At 39.1% G+C, this 13,519-nt stretch overlaps 1 protein-coding gene across 1 annotated transcript; it reads right to left on the bottom strand.

Moving 5' to 3' along the window:
- Positions 1 to 5,875: 5,875 nt before the first annotated feature.
- LOC119745199 (deleted in malignant brain tumors 1 protein-like) lies at positions 5,876 to 9,457 on the bottom strand. Its single transcript, XM_038221421.1, has 4 exons — positions 9,403 to 9,457; positions 8,796 to 9,125; positions 8,236 to 8,610; positions 5,876 to 6,267 (listed from the first exon to the last, which is right to left on the bottom strand). Exons 1-4 carry the CDS (start codon positions 9,455 to 9,457, stop codon positions 5,876 to 5,878), a joined length of 1,152 nt encoding a protein of 383 aa, XP_038077349.1.
- Between the last annotated feature and the right edge of the window lie 4,062 nt (positions 9,458 to 13,519).

Here is a 13,519-nt window from a genome sequence, read left to right as displayed (position 1 = left end):
CATTGCCATATTCTTCAAATCCCCAATTTTATGGCTCTAAGAACTCTCTAGTATAGAATATTTTGAGGGTATAACTTTTATTGATGAGCTTGGCGGATGGGTTTAGGCCTATTTACAGGTGTGCAGCCTTAGGCCAAAAAAAGTCTCCGGTTTCTGATATGGAGCTTCCCCAAAAAGTAGTGCGGCGACGCAGCTTTTTTTTTTTTTTACCTGTCTTTTTTGCTTCAAATGTCGGTTGATGACTGCAAATGGTGCCCGACTAAACTTAGTGCAAATATATGGGAGTCCACAGAGGCCACATAAAGCTTATTCTCGATCATAACCCCATCTAAAAACACGTTACAATTGTGCAGCAGCAGGATTCCAGTCAAACCAGTGAGTTTGGCGGTTTTGAGACATCATCTTTTATTGAAAAAAAAACGTTTTCATTTTGCCGACGCGCATGGCTACGGCGACGTGGGCGCATACCAGAAACCGGAGACTTTATTTTTTGGCCTTAGACTTTAGAGCTCTCTTTGCCAACCCATGTTTGGCACTTTTCTGTCAACCACGAAGGCAAGATGGCGTCCGACTGAAACAGATTTCACGGCTCCCCACCAGCCTCTCTCTCTTTTCAACCGATGAGGGGGTACCTCTGCACGAAGCGGATTCAGAGACTTCAGGTTGTTCTGTCGTGGAAAGCAAGAATGCACAGACTCAAGAAAATACTTGCCTGAAAGGGCAGTTGGGGAGCAGTGATGACGCCGCGCGTCCGTAATAGGTCACCGAAAAGCCTCACGGGCCGCACGCGGAACAGGACTGTAAGCTTACGCTACACATCACACGCATTAAACCAATATTGCATGTATTGATAAGATACATTTATTAATAAGTTACATTAAAGATAAGATACATTTATTGATAAGATACATTAATGTAGAAAACGTTAAGAAAAATAGGTGATTACTTTTGCAGTATTAATCAATTAAAGCCCGGTTCATACTTCACGCGAAAGCGAAAGCGAAGCGAAATTCGTGACGTCAACAATACATTCGAAGCGCGTCCACCATTGTTGACGACATGAATATCGCTTTGCACAAGCTTTCGCGTGAAGTATGAACCGTGCTTAAGAAAAGTGGCTGTTCCTGGAAACGAAAAAAAAACAACCGACCAATTAGCAAATTCGCCCCTTCGTGAAAACGCTAAAGTGACTACGCGCAGATTTCAACCTTCTGCGGTCTGAGTCAATGCATTTTTTTTTTGCGTGCGCCTGAAATTCGCCCCTTCGATGATAAAGCGTCATTGTATTACAATGTATTTATTTACTGAAAATTCGCCCCTTCGTGAAAACGCAAAACGGCACTTGTGGCAAATTCGCCCATTCGTTAATTAGGTTAATTGGGATTCTAATTAATTTTTTGAAAGTATAGCCTCACCAGATTGTAGATATTGATATATTTATTCATTTTCACACAAAAAAACAAATTTCGAAAAACAGACGATTTTTATGAAATTCGCCCCTTCCTAAAAACGGTGACGATTTATTAATAAGATACATTAATTAATATTGTACATTTACTGATAACAAACGGTTATTGAAAAAGAAATGTGTATTTCATCGAGTGTTTCCAACGTGTGCTTCTTTAGAAAGGGTTTCTGAGTATACTTCATTTTTGCAGTACATTTTTGTGTTCCAATGCACACAAAATACCACTTTTAGTCCCCATCCATGGTTAGTACACTTGTGATTATTTTTTAAAGAAAGGTCATGAAAATATAATTTAAAGCGTCGTACGCACCTTATAAGAAAAAGTCCCTGATCATATTCACCCGAAAGCTTTGGCATAACCCTTTCCAGGTAAAAAAAAAATGACACGTTTTGCTAAGGTTTCTAGGCCAAAATGACCCGGAAAGGTATCATTTTCGATCCAGAAAAGTGTCGCTTTTGACCTGGAAAAGGTAGCCCAAACAGAACCTGGATTGCGGGTCAAACTGAACAGGAACTTATAACCCCAGTACAAGCATATCACATATTACATGGCCAGGAACTTTAATTTAATCAAACTTTATAAAAACTTTTAGATTAAAATATCATTCAAGCCTAGGCTCCTGTCTGTATATAAGCAGAACATTACAAGGCTAACAGTACAAAACTGTCAAGATTAGACAAGGACAAACACAAGAACAAAGAAAAACAGTGCTAATTTTTCCAAAACGTATACACACTATTAAGGAATGCAGCAGATAACTAAATCCGTACAAAGAATTAGCAACCATGAGGTTCTATGTCCAATCGCACTTTCACCTGGGAAAGACGAAGGAATCATTACACGAGTTAGTGCAGGAAAACCGCCAGGCTGGCGAATACAAGAATGGATGGTACTGCAGCCGTGACGACATTACGAGCTATGAAGACAAAGAAATACACAAAAATGTTTTGTTAGACGAGTCATAATAATGACCCGCAATTTATATCATTCAGCATATAGAATCTTCACCGAAATGCCGACATGTACTTTCACAGAAATGAAACATCTGTTCAGCAGAATACTACATGAACTTCAATATAGACTGAGTAACGAAGACAATTACACATCCTATACAATCCAAGTCTCAAAGAACCTATTAAGCCCTTGTTTTATCACTATTGAACGTCACAGCGGCCCGAGAACATGGCAATATAAATCAACACTTTGGATAGTATTATCGTTGTTATATATTTTTTGTGTGGCCCTTTTAAGGTTTGCGAAAGGATGACGTGGCTTTATGTGCTTTTGCGATAACGGACACGTCGAGCGATTCCGCTAATATAGTGCGCCTTCATGTGTTCTTTTTGTTTGTCATAAACTATAAGAAACAAGACCAGGCAAGACTAGCAAAGCTGGTACCAGAGCCATTATCGTTAATTTCATTTGATTCAGAATGGCTTTTCACTGGAAATCTAGTCATGCATCTGGCCACACGATTGGCTGGATTTATCCAATTCGTTGACATAGCGAGGTAATCCTATACGACAGCACTGCTTGGCTAACAAGAAATCGACAGTTAGACATACAGTGAGACAGCTGCAAAGAGTACATTGGGCCCTCTGGGCTCAGCGGAAACTCGCAACAGACAGAATACTAACCACTAGCACTGCAAGTCAATCCAAGGAGCGTCGACTGGGTACAGTCATTCCCGGACCAACGCCCAAGATTGCACTGGTCCAATGTAGCCTCGTCTCCTGTACACGATACATCACCCAGAAACACTGGTCCAGATCTCATCAAGTAATGCGTAGTATAGAACTAGTGAAGCAAAATTGAACATTATCGATCAGGTTCTACTTCGTCGAAAATCAAAATGTTTCATCGAAATCGAAAGTTAAAAAGACTCATTTTTTTACCGGTCACATGACATTCACACTTCAGCAGGCACACCTTCAGTAAACTATGATGCAATGTGCAGAAATATTGGTCTCACACCCTATCATATTGGTAAGATATGGTGGCCGCGAAATTCTCTTATTAAATATTCATGACGACAGAACATTAGAACAATAGGCTGCAGTTAACGTTAACCGGAGGTAAGAGTCACATGCCCTTGACTTCAGGAGGCATATTTTCTCCATTTTCTTTAACGCTGGCGACGATTTCGTTTGAATAGATCTCCTTATTTCCAATTTGAACCAATTTGCCGTCAACAAAAAATCACCACAATGAACAAAAGCGAACCTGCGCATACAAAAAGTAAGATACAGGGTGACCCCCAAAAAATGCAACCCTTAAACATTTGCCTTTTTTTTCAAAAACTTGATCTGCGATTTTTTATCTTTTGGATATCAGATTAAAGTTGAGAGTTTTTTCTTTCAAATCAATATTGAAAAAAATCATGAAAACAGCACATTGGGTTGCTGAGAAAATACCTATTATGTAATAGAAGTGATTTTTCATCCTCTGCAATGGTGCTTCAAGCCCACTGCGCAATATTGTATTTCATTTGTACAATTTTTTTTTTATATTTACATATTTATGATGCCAAAAAGGTTTAAGTTATTGGACTAAAAAAGGATAAAGTACCTTTTCAGGTGTAAAAAAAAAGATATTTCCATCAAATTCAGTTGTACCCTTGTTATTTTATGTGCCGTGTCGTTTGTTAGGATTAGGACACAATGCGCCACATGCATTTCAAGCACAGATAGGTAAAGTGTAAATCCCTTATGTGGTAGTGCCATTGGAATGGACCGGAAAAGGAGTTGCGTCACATAATTGGCATTTTCTCGGCAACCCAATGAGCTGTTTTCATGATTTCTTTTGCAGTATTTAAAATAAAAATACAAAACTCGCAGCTTTACTCTCATATTCAAATTCACAGATCACGTTTTTGAAAAAAAGGCAAATGTTTCAGATGATGCATTTTTTTTTTTTGGGGGGGGGGGGTTCACCCTGTATAACTTTTTCGTAATAAGATGGAGTCAGAGGGCAAATTGTATTGCTGGGATAGGGATGAGTACAGCCCTTGTGAATTCAGCCCTGGTGAATTAAGATAAGAAAGTACGCCCTTAGAAACCTGCGACGTATATTAAGCAGTGATAGAGTTTGGCAATTACATCAACGACAGATTATTTCGATCATGCCACCTAAGATTGAGATTCAGCCACAACTGTTATGAATTAATCTTACTATTCACATAAATGATGACGCATACCGATTTCGGGGCTCCAAGTCCAAGTTCTCTGCACACGACTTTGGAGTTGGCATCTGTCCAGCCGTTTGCACAAACGGCACCCCAACGTTCATCGTGATAAATTTCAAGCAAGCCGTCCTTTCGATGTCTTTGAAAACTGACTGGACTTCGGTCCTCTGAACGTAAGAGTGCATAAGTATAAAGTAGAGATTAATTGCCTCCTAAGACGCACCGAGTTGGGGGTCAACATCCATGCAGATATAGGCAATTATTCTAGATTCGTAATTGTCCATGTAATTTGAATACTTCCCAGTTGAGAACTTTGTAAAAGAAAAAAATGGAAACTGAACAGGGAAAGTGTTCTTAACATACAGTCTCGAAACGACTTTAATATTTTGTGCAAATATCAACACTTGTATAGTTTTCTGTGTAGTTTCTGGAGGAGAAAATGATAAATCAACAAAATAATAATCTTAAAAGAGCATGTTCTTTCACTCATCTCAAAATATAATTACTGAAATTGATCCATGCTATCAGAAGTTATGCACACGTTTTACTAAAAGAACCGATTTTTATAGCTGTCCATGGAATGCCATTGGAAGCTATTGAGCTGAGTGAGGTTTCATATTACACACAATCAATTAAATACAATTCAAATTTTAATCATTTTTGTCAATACACAAACATTATTTTTACTGTCAGATTTTGGTTTTGAATATGAAGAACAAGTCATCTATTTTTGTGAAATATGAATAGCGATTCTGGCATGTTTTCGATTGCAAGTTCTCGTCCATGCATCGAGATGGGAAAACCGTCCACGTTTCATTGTTTTAATGGGTATTCATCAGTTCTTAGAACGGTATATGGTCAGTGGTGGACAGCCAAATTTTGTGATCTTCATATCAAAATAGGCGTAATTTAGTAATAGAGTATGCAAATTACGTAAAATGGATGAAAATAAAAAATGAAATGAAATGGATCGAGCCTCGTTTTTTATGTTTTTTCCCTCTAATTCAGTGACTTTCTTTTTGACTAACCCTGTACTGACGACGTCACACTTTTCTAAGGGGCTACGAAACTGATATCCCCACCAAGCTTGCATAAGCACACGTGAAAAAGGTGTGACGTCGTTAGTACACAGGCCTATTGCTTTTTTTTATCTTGGATATTAATATATTTTTAACTTTAAAGTTTTTTTCCTGCCAGAAAGCAACTGTTGTCGATTTGACCGTCATTGATGCAAGATTTGCACGTTATGTGCACGCTTACCTGGAATCGGACCGCTACAAATGACGCTAGCCTCGCTACTCCCCTCAAGATTCAAACATTCTTGATCCGGTTCATGTGGCATGTAGCACTGAGCAAACGAGGATTCTGCGCCTGAACAAACGACGTAAGTAGGGAAGACCACCGGGCCAGACCCACGGCCGAACCGGTCGTCTTGTGGTGCTTCCAGGCCGTACCCTAACCCAAGCTGACGGCAGATCACATCACTCTGCTCGTCGAAGAATGTGTAGTCTTTTTTCAAGCAGAGACTTCCCCATGTTCCGTTGACGTGGAACTCAACTCTCCCCTCGTTGGCGTTAGAGCCGCCCAAAAGTCTCAACTGAAAGTCTTCAGGCTCTTGAGATAAAAACAAAGAAATAATAAACAATCATGTTGTTCTGCACTCCACAATTTCAATTTTCTGTGTTTTCCCTTCAGATCGTTGACGGTTTAGTGGACTAAGTGCAGCTGAACGATAGCCTACCCTTAAAATAGTGCATCGTCCTGTAACACTGGCATTGAGGATGCTTTGGGACTTCCGATCCCTGAAAACAAGAGTTTTATCTATAGAACTAACTCATTTAAGGGTACATCGTCCTTAAATCATCGAAACTTTTATGTTTTAGATTGTTTACTTATTTCAAAGATCTGGTGGTAGAAAACCTAAACTAATATCTCACTGTACCTGAGAAAAGATTTGCAAAAACATGTTGTTTTCTTCTGACACGGCGGACATTTTGTGGCAAACACATAGTTACGTATATTTCCAACCGGAAGTTCTTGGACGAGGAGTTTGCCCCACTGTACTTCTGTGTCCATGATTGTCGGATGATTCAATGTAGGCCTACGGTACACGCCGTGTGGGTACATCTACATGTTCTAAACGTTTTAAGCGTTTTCAAAGAAAAATGAACGACTAGCTAATGTTTAGGATTGATCACCACATGCAAGTGCAGCAGACGACAGTTTCAAGACATGTTTATACAAGGCGCTTCGGATAAAGTGGACGATTTCCGCCAAAGTCCGCAATATGTCCACAAACGAGATACGATTATTTGCTAAAAAGGATGTCTAAAAAATCACGTTTGATCATACACATATGGAAAACGGTTGGACGGTGCATGTGTGGACCGTTTCGAAAGTAAAGCGAAAATCTTTATTTAGAGATTACTGATTGAGCGCCAGAAAATGATGAGTTGGATTTGGTCTCTTCAGGAAGTACTAGCCTAAGGCTGTGATGCTTACTAACACATTTTTTAGTACATGAAAATATGAAACAAAACATCTCAAAAACACTTTGATCACAAAGGTTGATAAGAATCAGATGTAGTATTGTACATGCGCTTTCCATGTACGTCACATTTTCTACTAAGAACGGTACAGTAACTTTATACAGCTAAATTGAGAAGATCCTGATCGAGACATGAACATTGATTGAGACATCTGCTTGTACTGTCAAGAGTGAAAACAAACTAAAAAAAAGCATACTTGAGTCCCGACAAAAATACTTCTTTGAAAGAAACAGACCTCGGGTTGTTAATTCTTTAACAAAAAAATCTCAATGTTATGGTCCACCCCCCCCCCCCCCCGGCCTAAGGCTTTGATCTGGGGCGCTTTTGGTATTTGTCAAACTGCCTATATATCTTTTCTCTAAAGCCCAGAATTCAGCTACAATATCACTGCAAGATTTTTATCCCGTTACTTTGTCTTCATTAAGTTTTTGAGTATACGTTCATACTTTCATGTTATATATAAGTTATGCCTTTGACGTAATTTCATCACAAAAGGGACCACACGGATCTCGGATTTCGGATATTTTCCCTAAATTTACAATTGGACTACGCCCTATTGGCGTAGACACCTGAAATTTAACTTTAAATGGATCTCTTTGTGTACATGTATATCATGCCCGGCCTTATTTCAAGTAGATCTGTCTATGCAGAGTTTTTCCTTGAAACAAAATGGTTGATTGAGCACAAAGTGATTTATTTTAACCAATAAATCATTTGGGTAGTAACAAAATCTCAAATTTCTTTTTTTTCCAAAAAAATATTTTACATTTTATAAAGTACATTCCGAGAACCCGATTAAAGAAGGCTTCCTCGAGAATATGGGTGATTAATATGGCTTGAATTAGAAGCAAACATAATATCTAAGTACATAAGCACGTTCATCTCAATGTCACACGCATGCTAGTCTGAGTAAATCAATGAAGTATCTGAGCTGTAGGCATCCGACAGTAAACACTTGTTTCCCTTATTTATAACAATCAGAATCCATTTGTGGTTACAGTTCTCTGAGATCTGTTTTAGCTTTGAGACTTACCTTTAATTCGATTGCAGAGAACCCCTGCTTGGTGATTAGCAGTACAGTTATCCTGGAACCAAAAGTTGGCCGGACACTCGATGAGTTTGCTCTCGTTACCGATGCACGCAAAGTCGGTGGCTAAATATGCGATTTCTTGTGAGGGTAATGGACGATGATTCCCAAAGTAGGAGTCGGTAACGGCTCGTTTTGCCGAGTAGAATCCTTTCTGGCGGCAGATAACGTTAGCATCTGCCAGATCCCACCCCTGATCGCAGACTAGGTAAACCCTCGTATCTATGCCGGGATCTTTTCTATACGAAAGGATAACTTGTCCTTCATTTTCTTCAAGGAAAGCGCCATTGCCATTGTGAAGGTACAGACGAAACAGCTGACCTGTATTTAAAAATCGGACAGAAATAGAAAGAAAGAATGTCAAAGATTGAACCTTTCTAATGAATCTTAAAAGTGTCCGACCTGAAACTTTGGAATGACCACAAAAATTGATTCTTTCCAACTAATATTTTTCCCTTCAAACAACTATGATTGTGGATGGCGTTGAGTTAACTATAATTCCGAACCTTTAAATTCCTCCTGGTCCATACATGCAACAGCCGCAGCCTGTCTGGTCTCGGCACATTGATGATCTGTCCAACCGTCATTCGCACATTCATCTAGCCTGGTTTCCGACCCCTTGCACTGAACGTTACTAAGCCAGACTAGTTCCGTCAAATTGCCGCCATCGTAGTTCCAATCGTCACGGTTGAGCCATGGAAAGCCCAGTTGCTTACAGACTACAAGAGCATCGTTGAAATCCCAACCATCAAGGCAAATTGAGCCCCATCGACCATCGTGTAACACCTCAACTCTACCGTTTTGGCTAGAACCGCCAGACAAGCGCACGTCTCCGTCTATATATGGGAAAAGAAGGGAAGTTAATGAGACAACATCGCGCATACCAATTATGAAAACAAACAGTGTGTTTTCAAAAACTTATATGGAAACACACCAAGTATATTTGTCCATTGTCTTGGCAAGGTTAACATGAACAAATGAAAGTTATAAAGAACATTTGTATTCTTTTTCGTATTTATTCCAATATAATCACATATTTGATTCGGCTTGAACCACAGAATCACTCAATACTTGACAATACCCAGACCCTGCAGTGGCACGATGAATACAAACCTAGAGCCGTAGCTGTACCAAGAATAAACACACAAAAAACAGTAACGCCAAGCATCGTGACACAGTTGTCTGTTGAACTGCACCTTCGCATACTGGCAAATGACAGATTTATATGCATTCCTGTATTATTGTGCTTTGGTCACAGCATTTGATCCGGTTTTACTATCTTATTTTACTCATTCAGCAGTGCAATGGAAAATTTACGTTTCCACAGGGAGTGGTTACATTCAGAGCACGGAGTCCAAAGTACCTGCAGGTCGTTGACAGTGATATATTGCTCAACCAATATTATCACAGTCAATTATTCATTCGCTCGTGATTTTTTTTACTGACGCGAATGTAATACAGGGTGAGTAAAAAAAAATCGAAAGCCAAATGTTGGGACCATTGTTTTAGGGAAGTTCTGCATGTAGTATTTTCAAAAGCTAGGATATAAAAGCGCAATTTATAAGCTTGCTTTTAGTACAAGAATCATTCAAATCACTCATATACTTTTTAAGTTACGGGATTTTAAACACAACCACCGTTTTAAGGTTCTGTCCACGGATTGCATTTCAGTGTTCTTTCAGCAAAACGAAAACAAATCACATTGGGATGTGTGTGTTCATTGTTTTCGTTTTGCTGAAAGAACGCACACCTTTTTGATGATCCGCGGACAGAACCTTAAAACGGTGGTTGTGTTTAAAATTCCGTAACTTAAAAAATACAAAAGTGATTTGAATTATTCTTGTACTAAAAGAAAGTTTATGAATTGGGCTTGAATATTCTAGCTTTTGAAAATGCTACATGCAGAACTTCCCTAAAACAATGGTCCCAACATTTGGGTTTCGTTTTTTTTCCCCCACTATTACAGTCCACTTTTAACGGCGACAATTTCATTTCGTGCCGGAAGCTTTGTGTAAAATTAAGACCAAATTCAGCTGTAAGAATTTTTTTATTAAAAACATCTTGAAAAAAAAACAATCCCCAGATTGTCCTTAAGGTACATTAACCCGAAACATTTAAAAATCCTTTGAACGTTTACGATATAGACGATCAAGGTTGTTCCCCGGAATTTTAAATGGCTCCAAAATTTCCATTTAGATGCGCGGCTATCCATCCCTTCTCCCCTACCTTCGTTCCCCCTCCCCTACCAGGTTAATAAGAATCCGTATTTCGGATCACTCTGACCTATATATAGACGACTTGGAGTGCACATATAGCAATTAAGAAGGGAAAACTAGTGATAAATAAACGTATCTAGGCGTTAGTTTTCTTGGCATCAAGAAACTGTTAAGTTTGTGGAAATTCATAAACGGTGTGCAGGTTGAGTTCCCAGGCATAAAACCTGATTTCCATGGATCAATCAGGTCGAACAAATCAGGTGACTTAGAACTGGCAATAAATACTAGCGTCATCAAGATTACCATCTTTATAAACGGTGTACCTTTGATCGAGTACTGTACAGACGGGTTCAGAAATAACCGGTTTATATGACTCATTCAGCAATGAACAAGAAAAAGTACGTCATTCTGTTACCATTATACTCATGATACTGATTAGGGATACTCGAGTCCAGTAACAAACGTCACCGTTTTACGAGGAGGCGAAGTTAATCTGTCACCGTCGGAACAAACATTCGAGAAAATCGCGTTTAAAGTTGGTCCTTTTTCTTTGAACAATTTGAAACGTGGAAATGCATAGAATATGAAAGATCTAGGTATCAGAGAAAAGAGGGGATTATAATCTCCCTCAATGTATCAAACTTGAAGAAAAATAGGCGATTAGTTTTGCAAACTGAATCAATTAAGAGAAGCGGCTGTTCGTGAAAACGAAAATAACGACCAATCAGCAAATTCGCCCCTGTGGCTGTGAAGTTCGCCCCTTCGTGAAAATGCTAGAGACAGTACGCGCAGATTTCATTACAGCCGGTATTTCATAGACTCGTCCTGCATCTTATAACATTTCATTTTTTGTCTCTGCAAAGTGTGACCCGTTTTTACGGAAATTCGCACCTTCGTGAAAACGCAAAACGACACTTGAGGAAAATGCGCCTATTCTTTAATAAGGTTAATTGGGATTTTAATTAATTTGATTTTTATAATGATATATTCAATCATTTTCCACCAAAAAAACGATATCGATAATTAGACGATTTTCATGAAATTCGTCCTTTCGTGAAAACGGTGATGTAATTAAGAGATTAACAAGCATTTTTCATGTCTACATCAACACGATAATGATTAAATTAACAGGTGCTTACACACATATTTTCATGTATATCTGCACTGCGTGCTGAATAACTGTTGCACCATCACATCATCAACCATTAACATTGCTAATGAGAACTAGTAACACAGTCTAAGTATAGTGCATGCCGTGTCTTAATGCGGACACAGTGGTTTATACACGTAATCGAATGATTTCGACGTCTAAACCCATTAATTCATCACCGACACCACGAACTGACACCCTCTGCATGACATGTGTACAAAAAAAATTAAAAATCCAAATTTTCTTTTTTTGCATATAATTATTAGCAGTTTGTATCATGAAGTTTAACATGACGAGGTTAAAATTGATGAAATCGTCTAAAATAAGCGAATTTTACTAATGAATTTTCAAGAAATTGGTCCATTCTGGTATTTTTGGTTACCACGAAGTGACCCTGCACAGGGTGTCAGTTCGTGAAAACCAAAATTTACGTGTTTTCGGAGAGTGCGCGCATGCAATAGCGTTAGTTAGTGTCAGTTCGTGAAAACCAAAATTGACGCGTTTTGGGAGAGTGCGCGCACGCATGCGCAGTGTGTGCGCGCACTCTCCCAAAACGGGTCAATTTGGGTTTTCACGAACTGACACTCACTAACGCTATTGCATGCGCGCACTCTCCGAAAACACGTAAATTTTGGTTTTCACGAACTGACACCCATCTTAATCATTTAATTGCTAATTAACTAAGCAGATTTTTTACAATAGAACGTTTTTAATTGAGTAACGAAAGTATTTTTACGTTGAGTGATACTAAAACCTCTAAGATAAATGGAATATTTTACTGAGTAAATTCGTGTCAAACCTTTAAATGCGTTTTTCTCCGATTTGTATTTCTGCAACGCTGACCACCGGGTGTCAGTTCGTGGTGTCGGTGACGAATTATGTTACAAAAACATAGCAGTGACGTTTATGTTTTGCATATCTTTTTTTATTATTTCAATCTACAGACTCTGACAAAAAATAAAGATCGATATTACGCCAATAGGTATTGATCATATTGGGTATGGTGTACGATAATCACTACAACATACCCAATTATTTGATCAGCATCGAAGAATACGTTATCAATGTTCTCGTCTTTCAAGTTCAAACCTCGTATTTATCTGTGTGTGTTGAGGTATGTATTCCAAGCAAAGATAAAGATGGATCACATGAACACTTAAAATGTACCCCTGAAATATCGTGCTATGTAGTTCTATTTAAAATAAAATTATTCGTCGGACTAATTACTAAGTCGGACACCATATTGGCACTCAAACATAAGGGGTATAGGACTGTCGGTCGTCGGACACAATGGGTAAAACAATGGGCCGTCGGACACAATGGGTCGGACCTAATCGTCCCAGTCTTGGTCAAAATCATAATTAAACTAACGGACATAATGGTCACGAATACATGATAGAAATTATAGTGGAGACCTTCAGATACTGTCAGTGTACAACCTTTTTGGTGGTGTTGGGGGGGCGGAGTTAAATACCCCCACTGGTTAAAAACCAGTGGCGGACCCCCCCCCTCCCCCCCCCCACACACACACACACCCTCCGCGTTTAGCCGCTGACTTATGTTATGATACTAGTAAAATGGGCCAAAAAATACCAATTGGAATTTTCAAATTGCATTAGAATGCAGGAGAAAGCCTCGTAAATTTGAAATTTTCCGGGGTATGCCTCTGGAGACCGGACCCCATAACAGCAGGGGATATTGTCGCCACGCCTTCACTCACACCCCCTCTCCCTTCAAATCCCGCCCCCCCCCCCCCCGTTTCCTGAAAGCTAGATCCGCCCCATTTAAACTCTTTTCCTTATTAAGCAGGGCAAACGATTTAGCGCGAAGACCGTTAGTGCTGTGAGGAATCTGATCAAGCAGA

The sequence above is a fragment of the Patiria miniata genome, unplaced genomic scaffold, assembly GCF_015706575.1.
Source record: "Patiria miniata isolate m_02_andy unplaced genomic scaffold, ASM1570657v1 HiC_scaffold_7, whole genome shotgun sequence".
NCBI classification, from domain to species: domain Eukaryota; kingdom Metazoa; phylum Echinodermata; class Asteroidea; order Valvatida; family Asterinidae; genus Patiria; species Patiria miniata.
The sequence above is the reverse complement of the archived record's forward strand: the minus strand, read 5'-3'. Positions and strand labels throughout refer to the sequence as shown.

Bases quoted from the DNA above. Each gene is read 5' to 3' on its own strand.
- LOC119745199 (XM_038221421.1), bottom strand. From the start codon at position 9,457: ATGCTTGGCGTTACTGTTTTTTGTGTGTTTATTCTTGGTACAGCTACG. The intron at 8,611-8,795 runs GTTCGGAATTAT...TTTTAAATACAG, and splicing joins GGACCAGGAGGAATTTAAAG to GTCAGCTGTTTCGTCTGTAC. The intron at 6,268-8,235 runs GTAAGTCTCAAA...TTTTATCTCAAG, and splicing joins TCTCTGCAATCGAATTAAAG to AGCCTGAAGACTTTCAGTTG.